The sequence below is a fragment of the Phallusia mammillata genome, chromosome 5, assembly GCF_965637545.1.
Source record: "Phallusia mammillata chromosome 5, kaPhaMamm4.hap1.1, whole genome shotgun sequence".
Classification (NCBI taxonomy): domain Eukaryota; kingdom Metazoa; phylum Chordata; class Ascidiacea; order Phlebobranchia; family Ascidiidae; genus Phallusia; species Phallusia mammillata.
Window position 1 is genome coordinate 25,032,628 of NC_137256.1, and position 26,362 is coordinate 25,058,989.

Below are 26,362 nucleotides of genomic sequence, written 5' to 3' on the forward strand. Positions count from 1 at the left end.
TCCTCTCTCAGGAGCAACTGCGAAACCAGAAAAACATATTTTAACTCTTATTTTGCAAGTAAAAAAGCAATGAGGCCTTGTAAACGTAATCACTAAACCGACTGGCCTGAAATCAGGCCCTACGAGATGCGGGTGCAGCCGGTGTTCCGCGCCAGGGTCCAACAGTTTAATGGGGTCATAAATATAAAAACTAAAATGAACAGTTACGTGTAAACTTCTATTCTATTAATTTCTATAAAGACGCAAAGTGTTGGTGTAGTTCTCCAGTATAGCATTTTGATTCTCTTGTTAATACAAATACAGTCCAATCTAGTTCTGACTAGTGTGCGAGTAGGGCCCATAAAATGTGTTGTACCAGGACATGTTATTGCTCTCCAGGGCCTTGCCTGAAATTTTGAAACAAACAATGAGCATCAAATCTACTTTGTTAATTTTTTTTAGCGCATTACAAGTTTTACAATTCACAACTTAAGATACATATTTATAACATGTGAAAATTTAAATTGGTTTAAACCAGGGAGTCGAACCACTTGTTATACGGGTTCAGGTTCGGTTCGGGTTCACTTTTTTGGAGTTCGGTTTGCGGTTTGTAAACCGGTTTAAATTCCGTTTTCATTAACTTAGTTCAGGGGTGTCCAACTCGATTACACCGCCGTGCCAATTTTTGTTTTAAAATATACTCGCGTGCCAACGTTTGGTACTTTTTCCAAACCATGTCTAAAACGTCTTAACGGTACGGGCTCAATCCGATTATTTGGCCATTATGTAGAACCATATATGGCATATATTAAATTTAATATATTAAATGGTTAGAAAAAAACATGTCGTCAAGTGCGAGTAAACTTGTTTATGATACTCCAGAAAGCTTTTATTCTGTTTATGCGACACAAGATACGAATAGTTTGCAGGGGCACTGGCGTAGAGTACTTTGCGTAACGTCGAAATCGCATCTTTGTTCAAGTTACGTCGGTTTTAAAACGTATTTCCAACTAACCACAAATGCGTTTGTAGTCACGTAATTAATTGGATCGACATCGATTGAAACGCAACAATTACAATTGTTTCGAAATAAACGGGCATTTTATTGCAACGTAAAGCATGGCACGGACACTCATGGCACGTACACTCACCTTTTAATATTGAAACGTGAATTGCTTTTAAAAATGCAATTTAATCAGTGGCTTGTATAACTTTACTAATAATCATCTTTACTAAAGTTAGACGAAAGGCCAAGAGGAATCAATAGAAGCAAAATTTAATTGCGTAACAAATCCTAATGTTTACCATATGAATGTGCAAAAGCTCGCGTGCCATTTTCAAATACTCTGCGTGCCACTTTTGGCACGGGTGCCACGTGTTTGACACCCCTGACTTAGTTCTACCCATAATTCGTCATTTTTGAAACGCCCTGTAGCGTCTATCTTGCGTATTCTTTAGTACAGGGGTGGGCAAACTTTTCAGTACAAGAGCCGCATTCAAAAGTTCTCAATTTTATGGGGCCGCACAGTATAATAACCCAACATATAAACATAGCATGTTTCCAGCTAAATACAAATTACTTTGCAACTTCATTGATCGTACAGATATTGGTTTAAACGCATTAATTGCAATTGTTATAAAATGAACAGGCATTTATTGCAACGTAGGCTACACGACGTTTTTTGAATTTCTTGCGCCAACAGTAAACAATAAAAGTTCTTTTTGTATCCATCGTTAGGTGTTGTGCGGGTAACGACCGTTTGCGAAGCACTGCCACGGTCTAAGCTTGATCCATAGTGACCAAAGTTTTGGCGTCAACAGTGCAAAGTTGGCTGTATTTGAAAACGTAAATCGCTTTTCCTTTCTTCTCCACTGTAACAAACTACCCATATCTAAATCATCGTTAAAATTGTTGATTCGGCAAATCGTCTATTCAGTATGCGCACATATGTTCTTGAAACAGAACGAAGAAATGATGTGAAGTGACTATTTGCAAAATACTTTGGCAGAACCTATAGGCATGTAAAAAGTATCTAATAGTATGGGTACAGATACTTGACATGGTATAGGTGTAGGCAAGTCCCACTCCAGTATTTTGGAAAACTCTACGCCTGTGTTCATAATATTATTTAGCGTTTGCTTTCTGTTTTAAATTTACAGACATTTGACGGCCGCATGAACTCCATTGTCGGGCCATAGTTTGCCCACCCCTGCATTAACGTGTCGTTTGTCATGTTTCAAATTAAAGCAATGCAGTTTAAACAAAGCTACAAACGAACCGAATATTCTATCAGCAAATAAAAAGGAAATTCGCAATCATCTACCGCTTGCATTGAACACCTTGTTAACACAAAACGAAAGCTGGTATTGCCGTGGCAGGTTTTAGGCAGTTTTACAAACATAGTGTAATCCCTTGGATCAAACTTCTTCATGTAAGAAACGAATCCATCGTCGACATAAAGCTTCAGTACATTGTTTGACATCAATAAAAATTGTGGTGGCGAATAAAAAAAATAATACAGGCTGCATTTTTTTACCGGTTTGGTTCAGGTTTAATGAATTTAATCGCTCAAACCGGTTCGCGGGTTCGGGTTCAGTTCCGGTTCGACTTCCTGCGTCAAACTAAAAACAAAACCATAAGGAAAGCGATATGTGTGTCCTTCAGAGAAGGGCCCATAACAAATAAAAAAAATACCAACAATGTGTTTTGTTTTCGCAGTTCGTTTGCAATCGACGACGAATCAGACAATTATCGTTTACATGTTTCTGGCTTCAGTGGAACGGCTGGTGACAGTTTGATATATTATCACAACGGAATGCAATTCACCACCAAAGATCGGGATAATGATCTGTAAATACACTTTATGTTCATAAGTATAAAAATATTTCCGCATTGTTAAATAAACGAGATTATTTTTTATTTCACTGTAAGTTTGTTTTATGACGTCATATTGCAAGACAATAACAATTGTGCAAAATCAATTGCACAGAAACCATATTAACTACAGGAAAAACACAAGAAAAAAAATTGCAAAACTAATTTTTGACTTATTTTTTAAAAAATTGAGTGAATAAAAAACTTTACAGCAGATAAAACGACTCACTCGTATGTTTAATAATCGTGTTCAAAACTGTTTATTGAAAAACTCAAAAACTATCAAAAATCCAGTGATTTAGTAGTTAGTGTGTGACGTCATAAAATCATCCATACAGTCTGTGTGGTGTCACAACTGACAAAGTGATGGCGCTATTGGTTGAAACACACATTTAAATATTCCACTATGTGTTTGTGTAGTTTGTATCGAGGTTAAGTTTTATTGGAATATTACATTGTGACACAGGCGGAGTTGGGGCAACTGTGCAGTTGAATACGGCAGGGCTGGCGGTGGATGGTGGTATAGTGCTTGTGGCTTTTCTAGACTCAACGTTGAATGGGGACGAGGAGGTAACTACCGCAACATGCTCTGGTATCACTGGAAAGGGTCGGATGAAGCGATTAAAGAATCAACGATGATGTTTAAATGCGAATAAAATCAACATTTCTCTTCCAAAGATGAAAACACGGACTTTTTTTAATTTTCCCCTTATCAGTGTAAATTATGTAAATACAATTACTCTGTTGATTGAAGTGTCTAAATCTCGCTAGATTAAAAATTCGCATAATTCTACTTTCTAACTGATAGTGATTAGGATGTATCAAAAAAATTAAAAGGCTTTTCTCCAAAAGTGATTTCACCCAGTTTTATGCAAATTAATATGAATGTTAAACTATATGCAGATAAACCGTGGTATTATTACTAACAATTAAAACACGTGTAAAAATGTTTGCATTAAAAACATTGATTTGATTTTGTGAATACAATGCACGGCTTAATCAGCACTTGTTAAATTGTGTTTGGAATTTTTCATTTTTGATAGCAAAGACAGAATAAGCAGAAGTTAACGAACTTTATTTCCAAATTTTAACTTACTGCACACAAATGACGTAGCTCTGGGAAAGTTAGAAATCGCCATGGAAATTAAAGTTCCAAGTGTTCGACAATTTGTAAAAAATGGCGAGTCATCTTCAATTGCCCTGGTAACAGAGAAGACTTTTGTCATATTGTTGCCATGGTTACTAAAGTTGAAACCCACTTTGTCACTCTATTGTCAAGGAAACAAATGCAAAGCATCATTTGCTTCTCATACCGTTGTCATGGCAACTCACTTTGCATCGTGCCATGGAAGATCGGAAAACATCGGATTTCTTCGGAAAATATGAATATATTGTGAGGTGATATATGTATTTGCCAGTGGTTTTCAACCGGTAGGAATTCTAAAACTTAAGGAAAGGAATTTACTTTCATTTGTTAATATTATCTCCGCTTAATTTGCATGAAGCTGAATAAATTACTAAACTATAATAAACTTCAGCGATTTTGTTTTTAACGCTAATTTGCTGTTACTTGTTAAGCCCGGTTTACATCAAGCGCGAACGCGAACAGCTCTTTTTTTCTTCACGCAAATGACGCGAAAATCGAGGTTTACACCAGGCGCGAACGGTGCGAACAAAGTCGTTTCGTCCGCTCATCCGACAGTTGTGCCCTGCCAATATATGATAAGACTTGCAATTAATTTCATGAAATTGTGTGTAAAATAAATTGTTTTTGGGTCAAACAACGTTTAGTTGTTGCATGTGAAGGTTTAATCAAACAATAGTACACAGTACAAATCCCGTGACCATTAAAAATGTGGTTTTGCAACTGATAATGAAATTGCTCCTAAACCAAAGTCGTTGTTTATGTAATGCAAAACTACTCTACTCTGTGCAGCTAACTTAAGAAATTGTTCTCCAAAGTATTCGTGTGTCTTTTTTTATCTTACATGGTTGCACTCTAAAACTTAAACGTGTACCATTTTGGGGGATAAAATACAGCAAAGTTAATACCCATTAAAGTTTCCAAAAACTATGTATTTTCAATTTGATCTATCTGGTGGGTCTGTACATTGCAAAACTTGGCCATTGCACCGATTCTATCACCATTTGAAAATATTATATTGATCATGTGTTCTTTGATATGACAGCGCGAAATATGACTGTCCAGCACTTTTATGAGTGATATATTCTTACAATTTGCATCAATTGACATTGTGTAATAAAGTTGCAGCGCCTAAACCTTCATATGACTACAAAGTAACCGACATAAATGACCAAGACTGATCATTCCTATATATTCTGGGCAAAATTCTCGCGCGAAACGCCGTTTCTGTTGCTCACGGAGCAACCCAGACGCGAAGCGCGCAAACGAGAGAAGCGCGAAATGGGACTTTCCCACGCGTTGCTTAAATAGAACAAGAAATTTCGCGTTGCTCGCTCCGAACGCGCTTGGTGTAAACCGGCCTTTATGATCATGGGCGACGGCACGTAGGGCAGGAGGGGGCACGTGCATTTGCGGTTGCATGACCAAAGCGGGTTTGCATTGAGGTTTAAGTGAAGCAAACACGTTTCGTTTTATGCGACTAATAAGCCGCGCCAACAGAAAGTTGAATCACAAGCACCGATGCCTGCCTCGTATGCTGCACATGTCAGATTTATAGTAGGGTTTGATCCATCGCCAGTTTGACCATCAGTCAGCAACTTCCTTCTAACATGTTCATTACTAGCAATACAGTATTATACAAATCACAGTACGAAAGATAACGACATGAATGACTTTCGGCAGGCAAACCACTAAGCTTGCATAGCTCAGATGTTGATTTCCCAGGTTATACACCAACCTGATTGAAGCCAATTTGGGGAAACGTCACTTAGCAAAACTGTGCAGTTTGTCAAAGCAATCCGAGTCTTGAAACTTACAGAGTCTGTCTGTTTATCTGCTGGGGTCACTTGTTGTGCAGCAGGACTTCCAGGTGAGGAACCAACCACTTCTTCCATCTTGGAAATCTACACAAATAAACAAAACATTAATAAAAATAAACTTAAATAAAAACATTTATGAAAGTAACTCCCATAAAATATCTGGTATTAAGCTACTGGAATTATCAAATTATATGCAGCAAGATGTTTTATATTGTGTCACTAAATACTCATTTTTGCTGAGTTGTCTTATGTTTTATAGCTTGATGATGAAATACAGTTGTGCATGACAGTGCTGGAAATCATTTTAATCAATTTTCTACCAAAAATTAGCCAAACGAGATTGATAGAAAACTTAACATGGAAATTACATCTTGCACACTTAGAAGTAATTTAAGATACATGGGTCTACGTCTCTTTTAAGTCCAGAAAAAAATAGTGGCTTATGGTAAATTGGAGGCAAAAGCATTAAGTGAATAAAAAGCACAAAGCACATAAACTTCCTACACCATGTGTTTTCAAAGAGAGATGTTTTATAAACCAACTACTGCTTCAATGTGTTGCTGATCATGGAATAAGATATAGTTCAGAATATTAATACCGAAGCATGTAGCAACCACATGAATTTATATATCCACCACATACAGGATAAGAATCAATATTTTATCAGATCTTTGCAACAACATGCTTAAGACCAGACATGAATGTGTTTGTGTGTTGCAATAACATTTACTAACACAGATCAGTATATGATTACCTCAGTTTTGATGAAAGCTGTCCTATATTTTAGTGCAATTGTGCTGTTACGATTTGTATCACCGGCGAAATAAACTCAACTCAACTCAACTCAACTCAATCTCAAAACATTTTACTCTTACTTGCCTTGTTACCTACCACATACAAATGAGAAAATCCTACCTCAGCAAAAACCAGTTCATAGATGTTTTGTTCCTTCTGAAATTGTCAATTGGGTTGTAACATTGAGTTCATCGTTTGAAATTAATCTCTTCATGATCTACTCTACTCTTTTCCAGCAAAGCATCAAAGGATCGAAGTAGATGGACAACCTAAGCATTGCAACAAATATAATAATAAAACCTTTTTTATCAATCTTTTATGTGGATCAAGTGAATATAAATGGGTGTAAATGTGGCCCTTCATACCACTGATGATGGCATGAGCATTTTTCGAAACGTTTGATTACTCAAGCAAGTCACTTGTATTTTGGCCAATGTTATTCTTATTAAAAGTGTTTCACAAGATATTTGTTTTTTGAAAAAAATACAACAACAAATGCCTGGGCTTCAAAAGTAGATTTCCAGGCTTAGAAAGTGAATATTAAACCTCATTCTAAACGTACCACATGTTTTCAAACTGGGTACAAATGCCATGAAATTGCAACCTACATTATACTGGGTCATGCGCCAAATGCAAGAAAGAACCCTAGGCCAGTGCACAGACGAATATACATTATCAGGCATCAAGTGGGTTCGTCTGGGCTAAAACAACAAGAATATTAACTTAGCTGGGAATTATTTGACCAATAATGTAGTTGATGATTGTCTCATTTTACAGGCTTTTCGTTTCAACTAATCAAAATAAGTGATTATCCATTAAAGTTAGTTTTTCTCAATGAATGCTAGTTTAAAATCTATAATCCTAATGTAATGAAACAGAATATATGTATATCTGACACATCCATAAACCATAACCCACAATATAGCAAGTGAAAAAATATGTAAAAAATTCCTACCTAAAACAGAATCAGTCGAGTCCATCCTGATGACTTTTCTCCAATAAATTCTGTATGTGTTTAATAACCAAGCCGACCATCAGAGTAACAAAACCGTTGTAACAAACATTCACATCTCTCCATCAGTTTTAGCAACACATCCCTCCAATGGCAGTTTTAATTTCAATCAAACTCTAAAATTAAACATAATTAAAGAGAACTTTACTGTGTGTTATAAAACACCAAAATAAATTCCAATACAGTGTTTTTTAACTTTGTTGAGCTTGCAGACCGATAACATTTTTCACCAATTTTTGCAGGCCGGTGATTTTATAAAATCTAAACAAACCTCTTTGGTTTCGTTGTTACTAATTTCTCTCATGTATAATAGAAAATATTCTTTCTTAAACTTATCAAAAACCTGATGTACCAGCAGTTAAGAAACATTATCTCATGAAGCCTTATAACCGTTATGTTCTACATCCCTAAAAATAATTAATCCATATTAACCTTTTTTGCAGTCCGACTTGTTTATTATTGTTATTTTAGTAACATCCACTGACTCTCAGCTACCTCCATGGCACCGGAACGAACATGGTGATGAAGAAACTGATATTTCGTATTGACAAGTGATATAACATTCAGGTGAAGGTAATACAAAAGAGTCAGGAATGCCAAAAGTTGGGCAGTGATCCAAGAACCGACCAAATTACGAAGTTGATCACCTGTTAAACAACGTAACTTATTAATAGTGTTGTGGTTTTACATAGAAAAGAAGACATTATTAGAGAAGAAGCAAATAATACAATATTTTTTCAACAAAAAGTAAATCAAATCCTAAATTTAATATGACAGATATTAATATAAAAGTTAAAGTTGTTTGTTACAAGCTTGCTACAAAGCCAGGATAATTTTAACCCTTTAAATTCAACTGATTAATTACCTATAAGTTAAAGTTGCACAAAAAGTGGCAGTACAGCAGCTGGTCCCTAGAGCATCTTTAAAATTTGTATACTGGCGATTGTGATATAATGACCAATATATTGATACATTTGCTCTTGTGGCTTTTGGCTTCTTAAGTTAAGATTTCAGGGGATCAAAAATGTACATATTACATGCTTGGGAGATATAGGAACCTAGCGGTTAGACTGTTTGTATGCATGTTGTTTAAAAGCAATCCACAGTCTTAACATATAACAATGTAAATAGTGATGTGAAAAACTGCTAGAAGCAAGTGGTTAAGTTAAGTGTATGGATGAAATTACACACCAGTCTGTACTTTTATGCACCAGTGAATTGGATATTATGGAATAAATATCATTTCCTTAAAACTGTAATATACAAACATTGGCACACTGGTGGCCATTGTTGAAATAGGGACCTGTGATGTGGGCACATATAGTTAAAAGGTTGTGGACCCTGTTCTATCTACATACCTGCACATGTAGGAGAAACATTGTGCTGTTGCAATTCCAGGGATATACTGCATGAATTGCATTAAGCAAACATTCCGTCGATAAACCTATGTTATAGAAAAATATGAATGTGTGAATAAGTGACAGAGATTTTACAAATGTTTGTATGGTAAGGAGTGGAATATGACAATAAATTCTGCCTCTGCTCTCATAGACCAACATTATATGTACCATCTGCCACTAAATATATGCAACATCTTTCATTGTGATACAAAACAACTAAAAACCTTGCAACTCTATTCCAACACGAAAATAGCCCAGTGGCATGTGTGTTCATGCATAAAGCAGCGTCCAATTGACAAAAACCAACCAATCGCTCCTATGGGAATTGACTGTCTGGAAGCCCAGGCACTTTAACACATATTAAGAGCTATAAAGATAACTTATAGGCTGATTGGGCTAAAATTTGAAACAGCAAACTAAAATGCTCTTTAAACAATAACAACCTTACTTCAGATTTTTTCGAGCAAAGAATTTTTCACTTAAACCCCTGTTCTGTCACAATTAACAATTTGATAAGTCAATACAAAAAGATACAACAGTTACCAGTAAAGCAAGTTTGCAAGTAAAGTATGTGTTTACGTATTAACAATATTGTCGATACCAAGCTAGGAAACCATCAGCAGTTTTAACACTGAGGTCCACAGTCCCTTACCTAAAGCTTAAAATCATTACAGCATCCTTTTAATATCAGACTGTGGTGCTCATCATGTTATATATTGCTGAACACCCTTTATGCCAAGTAACAAATGCAATTGTTTTTGTGTTTTTCTAAAACAGTATGTGTCCATTACTGAAGGGAACCAATAAAGCAAAATCTTAGGATTTTAAACAGTTATGAATACTAATGAATGATTTGCGAAAAAATGTTGGTATTTAACCTATTTGACATTTATGTGCAAAAGGGTGTTTAACATAAAATGTATGTGAACTATAATAAATTCTTATGGCTACTGTGAAAGGTAAGAATTAATCCTAATAGGTTAAATAACTTTCATCTCTTTCGCTTGTGTTTGATATTTCATGCATCATCAGATATAAAATATCTGTTACAAATCGTTTTGCAAAAACATACCAGAAATTTAGTTTAGGCGTGTGCAACCTGTGGGCCATTGATAAAAGGTTGTGCGACCCACAAAGAAGCTTGGATTTCAAATGTACTACCAAACAAGTCCAATTGTTATATATTTTTGAGTAGATTAATGTGCATTTTGGGGATAAAATCGAAAGCAAAATTTAGTTGTAGTTAACTCAATATAGATATTTTCGGTATGCAACAAAGTAAAATCACCTTGTGATATATAAAGGTGCGGCCCACCACTTAAAATTGGTAATTCTATTTGATCCCACAGTGACTAAGGTTGCATACCCCAAGTTTAGATAATTGCATACAATATGTTTTTTGAAAATAAAAATGACTTAAAAATTATCCTTGAAATGGAGTGTGGACAATTTTGACCCACTTGTTCAACACAGTTTAAGTACGGAAAAATAAACATATCCCTTTTTCATAGGCTAAAAACTAACATGGTAAATTGGTTACCTCAAAACAGTGTCAGAAAGTTGAGATGGCTTCACATAAGTAATAAATCCATATGTGCATAGCAGAGACATTTGGCTTAATCCACGATTTATCCAACAAAGTAGAGTTGTTGCAATATATATTACGATCAGTTCAAACTAACCTATTTTTTGTTCAATGGGTTGTTGTAGAAAAAAACAAAATAAGTAACAATTATTTAATACAAACAAAAAAGGTAAATAAATAAATTTGTTTCACATCATTTTTCGCTGTTTACTTGGGCCATGTTTTGATAATTATTCGACATTCATACAAATCAACTTTTCAGCAAAAATTAAGGCTATTTCATTGCTTTTTAAAAGCTATCAAAACTCTGTTAAATAAGTCAGGTCCTGTGAAACTTTCTGTTTTGTAACTTACAAACAAACAAAACTGCGCCTTTTGTCTCTGTGCTAGTGATGCTATTTTGTTTATATTTTGTCTTTGGGATGGCAACATGTAATAACATGCAACATATCGCATGTTTGGTGTCGCCAAAGATATTTGTTGAAGACGTCCGGAATTTTGCTCAGACAGATATTGTAATCCTAATCTAATGTGCCTCAATCTTTTTCAATATCCAACTAATGTATCTCATGTTTAGACAAGGCACGAATGAGGTAAAACAATATCACAGTAACAAAAGCCAACCCTTTTCGGATGTGCCGTTTATTAAACCAGCTGGCTAGTCAGAACCGACGCGGATTAATTCGTCTTCAAGTTTATTGTTGGCGAATAATGGTAAGAGATTTTTCACGGATAATCCCCAAATTTTGCCGCGTAAATAAAATAATCTTGCACAGACAATTGTCTTTCTATGACAGGGGTGGCCAAACTGCGGCTCCCGAGCCGCATGTGGCTCTTTGAGCCTTTGATTGCTGCTCATTAATGTTGCAAATGCATTTCCCCATCTTGCCGAATTATTTAACTTCATTATAAAATAATGCATTCTATCACGCATTAACAACAGAATGACTATTGTAGTAACTAATAACCACTGTACATTCCGAAAACCGAAAAGAATATCATTGTACATAAGTGCGCTAGCTTGTGCATTGTAGTTAAATATTATCAGATTTCAGATTGAAGCTGTAAGTCAGGTCTATGACATTAAAAACATTTCACATTTTTTTGCATTGATTGATAATGGAGGTAAACTTGTGTGTCCTATTTGTCAAGTTTCGCTCAATCATTACTAAACTAGTAACTTCAAACGTCATTACGAAGCTAAACACAAAAACTTTTCCATCACATCAGCCCAATTTCAAACACCTTGCAGCCCAGATCGAGACTTACAGTATAACCACACAACAATAATCATTTTTTGATACTGTACACTTCATTGTGAGTGAATAAATTCGTTTTTGATTTTTTGTGTTGCGGCTCTTTTAAAACTAAGTTTTGTGTTTTGCGGCTCAGCATGAAGCAGGTCTGGCCACCACTGTTCTATGATATCACAAAAGGGCAAAATAATGCCTTATATTTTAAAAATAAGAGTAAAAATGATGTACAAAAAAGTATTATCGCTCATAATACTGATGCTGTAACTTCTGCAAACATGTTTATCAACTTTTTTTGTTGCATTTGAGGATGAAAGACCTTTTTCCATCAACTTAAATTAAATTTTATTTTATTATTTTATTATTTTAAATTTTATTTTTACAGTATATTACATATAGGTACACATTGCACTGTAACTTAATCTATTTTTGTTGCTTTGTAATCTAGTGTTTATGGATTTGTGCAAATACATTTTTTATGCCATTTTTATGTTTTCATGCATAAAAATATATTTTCTCTTTGCAACAATTTTAATAATTTATTTTTGCCACTGCAAATCCCTTATTACATAAACGTCTTTGATATTGTACCATCATGTTGTAGGTTTTTATCACACTGCATAGAGTTACTATATTTGCATGAGCAAAATTCCGGACCGTTTGGATAAATGTCTTCTATAACGTTAGTGGTTTTTCGGAGCCTACTGCAACTGGTCGTACATAAAACGGTTTATTTCATCAGAAAATGAATGGAAACGAAACATGCAGCGAAGTGGCATTTAATGGGAGTGTAACGATGACGAGATGTCGCAATTGCGCGGGCGCGCGCTCTTGCCAGGTTAAAATTTTGCAAATCGAACAGACCGTAGGCCAGAACGCTTAAAATTCGCCCAAACTATCATTTTATGCTAAATTTCTAAAATCGCTTGTTTAGCGCCATCAAGTGGTGGACAATGTGTATTATTATTTTTGAGAAACGAGGCTCGAGTAAACATTTATTCAAAAAACATGACATGCGCAACACCAACACTATACGAAAAAAATAATACTAGTATCAATTGTCAAAATCAGTCAGCAGATTGTTAAACTCAGTTACATTTTGTTCATACATGTCGTTATTAAACAATTTAAACATGGTGTCAGTTGCAGTAAACCTATTGCAGCAAACCCCATCTTCATGTAAGTTTGATCTGATGCGAACCAAGGCTTTAAGCATCTTTACTCCTAACCGGTTTCTACTTTTTGCTTTAATGGCAGTTACTAAAGAAAAAACACGTTCAACAACTGCATTGCTTGTTGGTGTCGACAAGCAGTTTAGAGCGTATGTGGCTAATTTACTGAATGCAGATACATTTCGTCCATCCGTGTACAAAAATTACTCAAAAATGTAATACAGGTAGTCCGGACAAGGGACAAGTTATATAGCATTTTAAATTTGCCGGGGGGGTAGAGGGTTGTTGATAAGTTATCCAGACAATGATAATGGCGCTAACCGGATGGAAACCATGAAGTCGGATTAAGTATTACAGTTCAGACAATGATACCAGACACAAAACCGGTTAAAGTCGGTGTTATTCAGCAGCGACGGGATTCAGAGCGTCATGTGGCGCTGCAATCTCGTTCGAGACACGGCGCATATCGCGACAGCGCAGAGAACAAAAAGGTCGGGACCGAAAAGCGTCAAATCCTGTTGAGAAGCGTGCTCGCATGATAAAAGTGTGAGAACGCCCAAACTTTCGGCCAGACGGCCAGACCGAAGTTTTTTCGCCCAAGGGCTCTGAATCAAGGCCAGAATGAGCGATTCTGGCCGAAAATAGGCCAACCTGGCAACCCCGTCTTGCACGCTCAACGCAAAACCTGACGAATCCCGATCAGGTTTTTTATGTCTGTATATGGGTCAGGCGCGCCAGGCCATTCGGCCATTCGGCTCAACGCAAAACCGTCGCCACAACTAAACATCGTTTCCACACGACCGTCTAGCGGGCATTGGTCCTTTCGTTTGCGGCGTCATCGGTCAAGGCGACTTAGCACCGAAGCGCCCAAAAAACGGGAGAGTTCCTCGACGTCCGGCCTTGGTTTGAGCCCTGAACATCGGTGGAAGCAAAGACTGGACGTCAAAGACGACTGCTCGGAACACCAGACAAATACCGGGATAACTGCTCGGTACTCCGATGATAAGGACTGTCGAACATTGATTTGTCGCCACTCTGCGGTGCACGCGCGATTGGCGACGTTGTGTTTGTAAAAATGTGTCACATTTTTGTGGGGGAGTGTTACATCGCCATTGTACATATTATTATGTTTTCTATGTTTTACGCCAGTAGCCTTAACTCACTTGAATGGCGCAATGTTGTGCAACCTGGTGACATTATCTGTCATACAATCGGTGCTTATGACGTCACAGCCTTGGCATTGTTTTACTGAAGTCACGTCTTGTAAGTGTGACTGCCTCGTGTTTATTAGCGACTGGATATTATAGAGGCAGCATGCTTTATAAATTGATCGATTATGTTTTGTTTTTCGGTAACGGATAGGAAATTTGTGCTAACTGAACTGTTGTTGGTCGTCCAATGTGTAATTGTGCATCTCTGGACTATTGATTCCACCGTCGTCAGTCAACGTGCTGTTGCTGTAAATAACTGAATTATTCCGGTAAGCCTTGTTGCTTAAAGTCTCGCAATCTGTAACTAATGTGGTTTGGTGATGTTTATTGAATTTGATGCTGTATTTGCAGAACCTAAAATCTACTGATCGCTTTGAATGTTACTGTGACTCTGGTCCTATAATAGTTCGGTAAGAGTCAAATTTGCTGATAATTTCTTGTATATTGCCTTGACTAAAGCAGCACGTATTTGCAGAAACCGCTTTTGCCTTTGTGCTCGTCTTGCTGCTGAACCCTCGAGCGCCACCTCTGTCCAAATTGCCTTAATAAAACGTTCGTTATTTTGGCTCTTGGTGCCTTGAAGTTGTTGAGCGCGAGGAAAGGCGCGTTGAGAACCGTTCTAGAAATTGTAGCGATCACCCCTGCTGTGCTGTCTGGGCGCATAGAGTCACGCCCTCTACTAATTAAAAAGCGGCACAACATAAAGGTTACCAGACACCTGGAACGAAAATGTCCAAAATTAAGGCGCAAAAACTGCGTCTATAAATAATTTCATCAATTTCAAACTCGCCTTGGGATAAGGACAGATGTTGGTAGGCAATATCTCCAGAGAATTGATGCACAACTTCGTCTAACGATTTGGAACGCATACAAAGAACCTATCTGTCTTGTACTTTGGTGATTAGAGAAACTATAGTTGCGTTGGCTTGCAGAGATTTCCCGCTAATGTAGGTCTAACGGTTTTGTTTTGGCTATAGTTTTGAAAGTATGTTTAAATATCATAGTTATACTAATGTAAACCAGAATTCGTTTTGATAGAGTATATTTTAATAGGCATATGCACAGTACAAATGATTAAATTGCAAAGGCATTGGCTTGCCGGCTAGATTGTGCACTAAACCTGCTGATATGCAACGGTTTTGTTTTTGGGTTATTTTTTGACTATAATTTCAAGTATGTTTAAATATCTCACTAACATTTAAGTAAACCCGAATTTGTTATGCAGGAGTAGAAGGCTTATGTAGGCCTACAGTACAAATGATCAAATTGAATGGCAGCTACCAGTTCAAAACATGTCGAAAAATCTACATAGGATATACGTAAAAAGCTGTGTTCATAACTTATTTAAAGATGACAAGTTTGAATGGGGCGGCATAGGTTGGTAACCCTCGACTGTAGAGTTAACAGCTGTAAGTTTGTCGATATGTAAGTACGTGGTGTAACAGAACCATGAGGAATGCAGTGTTGCAGATAAAAATGTGCTTATAGGCCAGTTTTATCTTGTAAAATCTGTAATAATATCAGAGTCGGGTTATTATGTTGAAGTTAAATTTAAGCAGCATTTGTGCTCTTGGTAATTTAAAAGAGTTTAAGTAAAAGGTTTATCGCCCTGTCGTGGTCCTAATGTTCGCCTTAACTTGGTATTAAGTCCATCCAAAGTTATATCTCGTAAAAAATAATAACAGCAACAAACTGTCGTTGCACAGATTGGCCACATTTTTAACTTTATCAGTTTGTTATGTGATAATTTGAAGCAGAAGTGTACAACCTGCAACCGTGAAGAGACAAATTTATGCGGCCGTGAACATGTGATTTAAAGTGTATTGGCGGCGTTTGCGGTTGTAAAAATTCTTTTTGCTAAATATTTGGCTTCAAAAACTGATATTAGAATAATTTTGGTGAGCTCTAATGTAGTTTATTAGCCAAGCAGCCATACGTCAAACTTATCAGGTACCTAACACAAATGTTAGAGCAGTTTGGAAATCAAAATTTTTGGCAAAGGTGGTTTAATTACATTACTGTCGCCAGTACATATATTTTAATAAACATGTTCACGGCCGTACGGCTGCAAGTTGACTGAAACTTAATGCTTCGAGGAACGGTTAATGTATAGTTTCTATTCATAACATATGAATTTTCATCTATAAATTATTTTTGTAAGTCTCTGGTTAAATAATTGCTTTGACTTTAAAAAGTACAAAAAAATATTTTAATTAGATAAATATCTGAGAAAATACTACAATTGTTGTTAAGTGTGCGTGGGCCGCACTAGAGGGCTTCGTTACCGCATGCGGCCCTCGGACCGTGAGTTTGACACCCCTGCTCTAAAATGCACAGGCCTGGAAGGTAATAAGGCCCACCGCTTTTATGTTTTGATATACAAGGAAAAATGTTTCCGTTTTGTTTCAATTTCAAAAGATATAAGTACTTAGAATGATTTACAAAAGTTTTGAACCTACAAGTTATGTGTAATAGTTACTATGAGAAATCCAAATTTATAAGTGTTTGTTGACGACTTTTTATTATTTAAAATATATTTGGTTACAAACATTGAAAGGTTTCGTTGTCGTAATGAAAACTTTTTAAGATATATCAGTAAAGGGGTCGTTTTACTTTAATTGGGGCATTATGTTAGCTGGAAAAAATAATGACTTTAAAATAATTTTTTACGGTTTTGGTTGTCGGCCATTGGTGGCAATAAGGCCCAACATTTTTTCCCATTTTTAAATGAGCCTTTTAAGTAAAGGCGACTAGTATGCACAAAAATTGCTTTTTTGCTTTCTTAAAGATATGAAAGTCCTAATAGTAAGTTTCAAATCTGAATTTTCAGCACAATGTTATGTAATAAATCTCATTTAAATTAGCAATTGTAATTAATAAACAAATATCATGCGCACATTTGTGCAAAACAGAAACCTGTAATGTAGCCGTCAAATCTAAAGGGTTGTGCACCCCTGCCTTAAAGCTAATCAACGGTGGCTTAATAATAAAAGGGTTTAAATCATGCACATAATACATGTGGTAATCTGGTAATCATGTCATGGATTTTTGCAAAATCGTTTAACGAATTTTACATGAACAATGCAGGACTGTAATTATTTTGTTGTTTCAACATTGTTCAAATTATTAGAGTTCTCCGTTGTTGATTCGAGTTTACGTTGTTTTGATAAGATCTCTGTAAACAGGAATTGTAGTTCATACATCGCATGGTCACAATTTAATAGGTTTAATCCATTTAGACCCTTTAATTACGTCAATCATAGTTTGAGTTGAGTTTATTTCGCTTGGTGAAAGAAAACATAGCGACACAATTGCACTAAAACTGTCGAATTTTTCGACTTAAACTTCGAGTTGCTTCGTGGTGGTAATGTAAGTTTTGAAGTTATGTTTGATTTTTCGTTTCCTTTTTTTGGAAAAAATGTGTCGGAGTTTAATGGATTGATTACATTTCCTACAATACGCATAACAACGTTCAGATGTATCAAGACCCTAATACATCTGACATGGAGTTGTTGCAGGTGTGTCCAAACCGTTTTTAATGGGGGCTGATTTTTATTAGGTAAAAGACGCCCGCGGGCCAACGTTTTTGCAAAGTTTTTTAACGTAAAGTTATATAACAAATATGCGTGATTTGAGGAAACATTGGGATTTATTAGGCCAGCACAATGTATACTTCCCTTTTACCGGTAAATAAAGTTCCAAGGAAGCTTTTGCGTGAAGACGCAATCGCCACAACCCAAAAACCTAATCCATGCTTAGCGGCCACACAATTTGAAACAACAAAGGCAGGCCACGTAAAATGCCACTAGGGCCGCATTTGACCCGCGGCCGCAGGTTCCCCACCCAAGTTTCAGACGATTTCAATGCAATATTCGTTGCAACACTTCGTACTGAGACATTTGTTGTGCAACAAATGACATCATCATCAGTTATTAAAACTCGCCTTGGGACTCAGGACAGATGTTGTCAAGCAATATCTCAAGAGAATTGATGCACAACTTCGTCTGACGATTTGTTGCTGTAGATTTAAAACTTCTTTCCAGCAAGGCGTACAATATGCAAAAACTATTTGGCTGGTCATAGATTTCAAAAGTTTATTTCTGCCTTGCGACCTAAAATGCAATAAAGGCGATATATATCCCTGGGGTTGTTTTAGGAAAATGGCCACAATGTTTATCCGTTTAAAAGAATAAACACGCAGGATTTTCAATAAATTGGAAAATTTAAAATGTTTTTTAAATTTAAACGTTTCTAAATTTACTAAATATTTTTAAATGACAATAATTTCCAAAATACAAGACTGCGGAGTTTCATGCTTTGTTGATTGGTGTCATGCGCAATATTTGACTGAATTTTTAATTTTTATTCAGTTCACTTTTTTACCCTTTTACCTCTATATATTTGTTACTATGTTTACCGACGTTAAAGAGAATATACTCTATTGCAGGGGTGTCAAACACTCGACAACAATGGAAGTATTTTGTCAGATTTTTTCTTACTTTTCAAAGTGAAAGCTACTATCAAACACACATTTACAGAAATTTAATTTATGTATAATAATTCATATGTTATAAAGAGAAACGATAGTAATTTAAGCATTCCTCAAATCGTACGGCCACAGAAACGAGTTTGTGCGGCCGTAAACATATGTTTGTTAAAATAATGTACTGGCGGCCGTGTTGTAATTAAAATTCCTTTGGCTAAAATTTTGACTTTCAAACTGCTCTAAACAGATTTTGTATTACTGGAAGGAGTATTACTATAGCCTAGTAGCCATATGCGTCAGACTTTTTGTAGGCCTATTTTGTGCAAACAATGCAAAAAAACACTTACCAAAAGCGTCACAATATGAACCAGGGGTGGGGAACCTTTTTGTTTATAAAGGCCACCAAACGGTTTATCAATACTCGTTTAGGCCGCATGGACTATTTCCCAGGCCAAGGCCATTGGTGTTCAAACTTTGTGACGTACAAAATGGTCGTTTGCAAATCCCTTGTAGAGTTGTAGCACTTACGGTCCAAGCTAAATACAATTCCTTACTACATTCCAATCTTAACTACAGTATTCAGGATTTTTTTAAACTAGAAACTCGCCTGTTTACAAATATCAATGATCTAAGAACACCTTGTGACATCACAGACACGTTTAAGACATTCGATTATGCGCAAACAATTGTTCTTTCGCAACACAAGTAAGATTGTACAATCTTGGGGTCTTGGCAGTACTACGGAAATCGCCATGTAAACCACTATGGGACCGTTTGGCTCTAATTTAAAACCCGCTGCCCTTAAACTAATCAAATAGTATAATGTGGAATAAAGATTCAAAAATAAGTTTCTGTCTACTTTTCAGCGCCTGGTGCCGTCTGTAATATCAACATCCTAAAATGTATTTTGACATCGAAGGCCGCACTTTGTGCCCTAAAAGGCCGCATGCGATGTCGCAGGTTCCCTAGCCCTGATATAGCCTATGACGTAATAAACACTTAACACTGATCTTCACACTGTGCAGCTTAATCTGCGCATCAAGTTTGAAAATAATCTGGGATTTTGGGGCGTCAATAGATGGTTTATATGTGATATAAACCTATTTCTTTACATCTGAAATTTGTTCTATTGCTCTTAAATGTCATGATTCATGTATTAAACGCGCGTTCAACGTCTCCTTGTTGCCCTGTTGGGAATATACAGTTATGTTGGTTTGTCAATTATTAAGTTCACAAGGTCTGTCAGAATGCGTAGCGAGTTGACGTCATCGACGAAGTAGCGTTTTGTGTGTTTGATTTTATACCTGAGGGTTGAACGGAGTAAAGTTGATGACCTCGCAAATCGTGAAAATCTTTAGAAAGAAGCATGCAGGGACCACTAACTTGTATAAAGTCGAAAACTACCGTAATATTATCAAGTAACACGAGGGCTACTAGTACAAAACATAAGCATAAACATGTTTAAAAATCTATAAAGGGGTGAAATTTGTGTTCATGACTTATTTGAAAATTAAAACTGACAAGTTTAAATGTGGCGGGCATATGTTGGTAACCCCTGGACTGTAAAGTAACCAGGTTAAGTTTGTTGATATAAGTGGTGTTACAGAACCATGGGTTATGTAGTGTTGCAGATAAAAGTGTGCGTATAGGCCAGTTTTTCTTGTTAAATCTGTAACACCATCCGGGTTCGGTTATTTTGTCTAAGTTAAGTTTATGCAGCAAAAGTTTAAGTAAATGGTTTATCTCGCTGTGTGGGTCCTAATGTTCGCCTTAACTTTGTAACAAGTCCACCCAATAAAGGTTATATCTCGTAAAAATAATAAGTTAATAACGGCAACAAACTGTCGTTGCACAGATTTGCCACATTTTTAACTTTATCAGTTTATTATAATAATTTGAAGCATAGGTGTACAACCTGCATACCGTCCTTATTTTTGACTTGAGTCCTTATTTTGTCTTATTTTCAACAATTACAAGTCAAATCCCTGCTACGAGTAAAAGTAAACCTCGACCTGAACTGTCGTAAGATGTACGAAGTATTTTGTTACGAACAAAAAGTTGCTGGAACTAATTGTTTCTGGCCAAAATATTGGAATAATGATGTCATTGCTCGCAGAAATGCAAAGATTTGTTCAAAAACATTTGTTTCGTTTCGCATGAAGATTTAATTTTTGGGTTGTCCTTATTTATGGAAGTCGATGGCAATCCTGCTTATAATTAACAGTAATCAGAGCAAATATTTCAGTATAATTTATAGATAAAGTTAATTTATGGAGAAAATTCAGTGTGAAAAACCACTAAATCTGTCGCTATGTTTTATTTGTTTTATTAAAACAAATGCATTTCGCTATAAAAAGCATCATCAGTGTCTTATTCAAATAGATCATCAGTGTCTTAACTGATTTTATTGACCCTGAATCGTCGCGGTCGTTTTACTTGAAAGGAGATTTCAATAATAAGAAAAGAATTACTACGTTAATTTATGGATTAATTTAAAAATCAATTCAGAATTTTATGAAGAAAGAGACGTTGTTATGTAACAAACCTCATTTTAATTATCAGTTGTAATTTATGAACAAATATCATGCGCACATTAGTGGCCGTCGTTGAAACTGAAGCCTGTAATGTAGCCCTCTAACTAAAGGGTTGTGCACCCCTGCCTTAAAGCTAATCAACGGTAGCTTGATAATAAAAGGTTTTAAATCAATCACATAATATATATAGTAATCTGACATGTCATCAATTTTTTAAAATGGTTTAACAAATTTTACATGAACAATGCAGGACTGTAATTATTTTGTTGTTATAACATTGTTCAAATTATTGTAGAGTCGTCCGTTGTTGATTCGAGTTTATATTGTTTTATTAAGTTTCCTGTTGGCAAGAATTCTAGTTCATGCATAGCATGGTCACAATTTAATACGTTTTAATGGATAAAATCGCATGGCTTTAAAAGCGTTTTACCCGGATTACGGAATTAATAATTTGCCAATCCTTGCATATATTTATTTTTGGGTTTTGTTGCTTTGAAACGTCGCAATGTTTTCGCAATCGAAAATCTTAAGGTATAGACTGTTTGATTACGTCAATCGTATAGTTTGAATTGAGTTTATTTCGCTTAAATTAAAGTAAAACAATAGCGACACAATTGCACTAAAACTGTCGAATTTTTCGACTTAAATTTCGAGTTGCTTCGTGTGGTAATGAAAATTTCGAAGTTATGTGTGATTTTTCCTTTCGTTTTTTGGAAAAAATGTGTCGGAGTTTAATGGATTAATTACATTTCCTACGATACGCATAACAACGTTCAGATGTATCCAGATCGTAATGCATCTGACATGGAGTTGTTGCAGGGGTGTCCAAACCGTTTTTAATGGGGGCTAATTTTTATCAGGTAAAGACGCCCGCGAGCCATCGTTTTTTTGCAAAGTTTTTGAACGTAGAGTTACATAACAAATATGCGTGATTTGAGGAAACATGGGGATTTATTACGCCAGCACAATGTATACTTCCCTTTTACCGGTAAATAAAGTTCCAAGGAAACTTTTGCGTGAAGACGCAATCGCCACAACCCAAAAACTTAATCCCAGCTATAGCGGCCACACAATTTGAAACAACAAAGGCAGGCCACGTAAAATGCCACCAGGGCCGCATTTGACCCGCGGCCGCAGTTTGGACACCCCTGTGTTGGTAGCTTAAACCAGGGCTTCCCAAACTGGGGGTCGCGACCCCGGAAGGGGTCGCTTAACAAACTTGAGGGGTCGCAGAGAGCTGCACCAATTTTGCAAAAAGTACTCCATACACTGGCGTAGAGTACGGGGGTGCCGCACACACCCGGCCTTGACCTTTGTATAACGTCACAATGTCATTTTGTTCAAGTTACGTGGGTTTCAAAACGTTTCCAGCTACGCGCAAACGCGCTTGTAGTGACGCCATTGATCGAACAAACGACGCAACAATTGCAATTGTTTTAAAATAAGGCATTTTAACGCAACATAAAAATGAGTTAGAGACTAGCGCACCGGTTCCCAACCAGGGCCATGGCCCCCCAGGGGGGGCACAAGCTGTTTTCCGGGGGGGCACAGGTGTTGTTTTGTCAAAAACACCCACTAAAAGCTATTTATTTTTCAATGCATATAATTAAGTGTGTGTTGCACATAATTTTATTCCTTAATTTAGTCGCCTATTTCACATACTATTTACGTATGTTGAGTTTTTTCTCATTTCGGATTCTTGTTTACTCTATTCGACCTGTTTAAAGCCGAAATTAGTACCAAATTCCAACACTAGTTTGCTATTTACATTTTTAAGAGGGCCACAGGAGTTACAGGGTTACTTGAAGGTGGCCACGAGGCCAAAACGTTACTTTTGGGGGACCACGGTCCACGAAAGGTTGGGAACCACTGGACTAGCGTTTAAGTATTGTGTGGCGCAATAACTTTTTCTAATAACAATAGGCAATGAATTTACGATTTTTAAGCAGAGTTTAATGTCTGTTTGCAAAAGCACTGCAATGCCTATTTGCAAACAATGTGACAAAAACTAAAGGTGTCGGTGTTTGGACGTGTAAAGTAGTAGACTCCGAGTATCGGTAGGTTGTTTTTGGTTTTCGCTCGTATTAGTCGGTATAATAAATACAAAAAACGTATTTTTTGCATGGTTTAGCATATTATCCGTGAAGGGTCGCAAAAAATTTAAAGAGATTAAAATGGTTTGCAATCAAAAAAGTTTGGGAAGCCCTGGCTCAAACCAATGTACCCAAAATTAATCGGCCTTTCCACTGAACAATACGACTTGAACCAAAGTTTAAGACGAGTTCAATGCAATATTCGTTGCAACACTTCGTACTAAAGACGTTTGTTCAGCAACAAATAACATCATCATCAATTTCAAACACGCCTTGGGACTCAGGACAGATGTTGTTAAGCAATATCTCAAGGGAATTGATACACAACTTCGTCTGACGATTTGTTGCAGTAGATTTAAAACTTCTTTCCAGCAAGGCGTACAATACACTAAAACTATTTGGCTGGTCATAGATTTCAAAAGTTTATTTCTGCCTTGCGACCTAAATACAATAAAGGCGGTATATATCCCTGGGGTCGTTTTAAGAAAATGGCCACAATTTTTATACGTTTAAAAGGATAAACACGCAGGATTTTCAATAAATTGAAAAAGTTAAAATGTTTTTTTTTAATTTAAACGTTTCTAAATTTACTAAATATTTTTATATTACAATAATTTCCAAAATACAAGACTGATGAGTTTCATACTTTGTTGATTGGTGTCATGCGCAATATTTGACTGAATTTTTAATTTTTTTCAGTTCACCTTTTTTACCCTTTTACCTCTATATATTTGTTACTATGTTTACCGACGTTAAAGAGAATATACTCTATTGCAGGGGTGTCAAACACTCGACAACAATGGAAGTATTTTGTCAGATTTTTTCTTATTTTTCAAAGTGAAAGCTACTATCAAACACACGTTTACAGAAATTTAATTTATGTAATAATAATTCATATGTTATAAATAGAAACGACAGTAATTTAATTATACTTCAAATCGTACGGTCACAGAAACGAGTTTGTGCGGCCGTAAGCATATGTTTGTTAAAATAATGTACTGGCGGCCGTGTTGTAATTAAAATTCCTTTGCCTAAAATTTTGACTTTCAAACTGCTCTAAACAGATTTTGTTTTACTGAAAGGAGTATTACTATAGCCTAGTAGCCATATGCGTCCGACTTTTTGTAGGCCTATTTTGTGCAAACAATGCAAAAAACACGTACCAAAAGCGTCACAATGTGAACCAGGGGTGGGGAACCTTTTTGTTTATAAAGGCCACCAAACGGTTTATCAATACTCGTTTAGGCCGCATGGACTATTTCCCAGGCCAAGGCCATTGGTGTTTAAACTTTGTGACGTACAGAATGGTCGTTTGCAAATCCCTTGTAGAGTTGTAGCACCTACGGTCCAAGCTAAATACAATTCCTTACTACATTCCAATCTTAACTACAACATTCAGGATTTTTTAACCTAGAAACTCGCTTGTTTGCAAATATCAATGATCTAAGAACACCTTGTGACACCACAGACAAGTTTAAGACATTCGATTATGCGCAAACAATTGTTCTTTCGCAACACAAGTAAGATTATACAATCTTGGGGTCTTGGCAGTACTACGGAAATCGCCATGTAAACCACTATGGGACCGTTTGGCTCTAATTTAAAACCCGCTGCCCTTAAACTAATCAAATAGTATAATGTGGAATAAAGATTCAAAAATAAGTTTCTGTCTACTTTTCAGCGCCTGGTGCCGTCTGTAATATCAACATCCTAAAATGTATTTTGACATCGAAGGCCGCACTTTGTGCCCTAAAAGGCCGCATGCGATGTCGCAGGTTCCCTAGCCCTGATATAGCCTATGACGTAATAAACACTTAACACTGATCTTCACACTGTGCAGCTTAATCTGCGCATCAAGTTTGAAAATAATCTGGGATTTTGGGGCGTCAATAGATGGTTTATATGTGATATAAACCTATTTCTTTACATCTGAAATTTGTTCTATTGCTCTTAAATGTCATGATTCATGTATTAAACGCGCGTTCAACGTCTCCTTGTTGCCCTGTTGGGAATATACAGTTATGTTGGTTTGTCAATTATTAAGTTCACAAGGTCTGTCAGAATGCGTAGCGAGTTGACGTCATCGACGAAGTAGCGTTTTGTGCGTTTGATTTTATACCTGAGGGTTGAACGGAGTAAAGTTGATGACCTCGCAAATCGTGAAAATCTTTAGAAAGAAGCATGCAGGGACCACTAACTTGTATAAAGTCGAAGACTACCGTAATATTATCAAGTAACACGAGGGCTACTAGTACAAAACATAAGCATAAACATGTTTAAAAATCTATAAAGGGGTGAAATTTGTGTTCATGACTTATTTGAAAATTAAAACTGACAAGTTTAAATGTGGCGGGCATATGTTGGTAACCCCTGGACTGTAAAGTAACCAGGTTAAGTTTGTTGATATAAGTGGTGTTACAGAACCATGGGTTATGTAGTGTTGCAGATAAAAGTGTGCGTATAGGCCAGTTTTTCTTGTTAAATCTGTAACACCATCCGGGTTCGGTTATTTTGTCTAAGTTAAGTTTATGCAGCAAAAGTTTAAGTAAATGGTTTATCTCGCTGTGTGGGTCCTAATGTTCGCCTTAACTTTGTAACAAGTCCACCCAATAAAGGTTATATCTCGTAAAAATAATAAGTTAATAACGGCAACAAACTGTCGTTGCACAGATTTGCCACATTTTTAACTTTATCAGTTTATTATAATAATTTGAAGCATAGGTGTACAACCTGCATACCGTCCTTATTTTTGACTTGAGTCCTTATTTTGTCTTATTTTCAACAATTACAAGTCAAATCCCTGCTACGAGTAAAAGTAAACCTCGACCTGAACTGTCGTAAGATGTACGAAGTATTTTGTTACGAACAAAAAGTTGCTGGAACTAATTGTTTCTGGCCAAAATATTGGAATAATGATGTCATTGCTCGCAGAAATGCAAAGATTTGTTCAAAAACATTTGTTTCGTTTCGCATGAAGATTTAATTTTTGGGTTGTCCTTATTT

The 26,362-nt window shown here is 36.3% G+C and overlaps 1 protein-coding gene and 2 long non-coding RNA genes across 7 annotated transcripts in view; 1 reads left to right on the plus strand and 2 right to left on the minus strand.

Moving 5' to 3' along the window:
• Positions 1-2,845: 2,845 nt before the first annotated feature.
• Positions 2,846-26,362, minus strand: part of LOC145228644 (eukaryotic translation initiation factor 3 subunit B-like) — a 112,893-nt gene continuing 89,376 nt past the window's right edge. The window contains exons 1-9 of one of the 5 annotated variants that reach the window (XM_080093842.1): positions 10,566-10,719; positions 8,984-9,069; positions 8,058-8,272; positions 7,569-7,741; positions 6,734-6,882; positions 5,816-5,902; positions 4,114-4,300; positions 3,951-4,054; positions 2,846-3,452 (exon numbers count right to left, since the gene is read on the minus strand). In XM_080093842.1, coding sequence (XP_079949968.1) covers positions 3,259-3,452; positions 3,951-4,054; positions 4,114-4,154 — 339 coding nt within the window. In that variant the 5' untranslated portion in view covers positions 4,155-4,300; positions 5,816-5,902; positions 6,734-6,882; ... (2 more) ...; positions 8,984-9,069; positions 10,566-10,719 and the 3' untranslated portion in view covers positions 2,846-3,258. Of the gene's footprint in view, positions 3,453-3,950; positions 4,055-4,113; positions 5,903-6,733; positions 6,883-7,568; positions 7,742-8,057; positions 8,273-8,983; positions 9,070-9,677; positions 9,795-10,565; positions 10,720-26,362 lie in introns of those variants that run through there. The other 4 variants (XM_080093845.1, XM_080093843.1, XM_080093844.1 and 1 more) reach the window with 4 other exon arrangements.
• On the minus strand, positions 12,578-13,854 carry LOC145230533 (uncharacterized). Its single transcript, XR_013860676.1, has 2 exons — positions 13,804-13,854; positions 12,578-13,720 (listed from the first exon to the last, which is right to left on the minus strand). It is a non-coding gene; the product is annotated as an uncharacterized LOC145230533 (long non-coding RNA).
• On the plus strand, positions 14,065-14,811 carry LOC145230532 (uncharacterized). The gene is made up of 2 exons (XR_013860675.1): positions 14,065-14,656; positions 14,722-14,811. It is a non-coding gene; the product is annotated as an uncharacterized LOC145230532 (long non-coding RNA).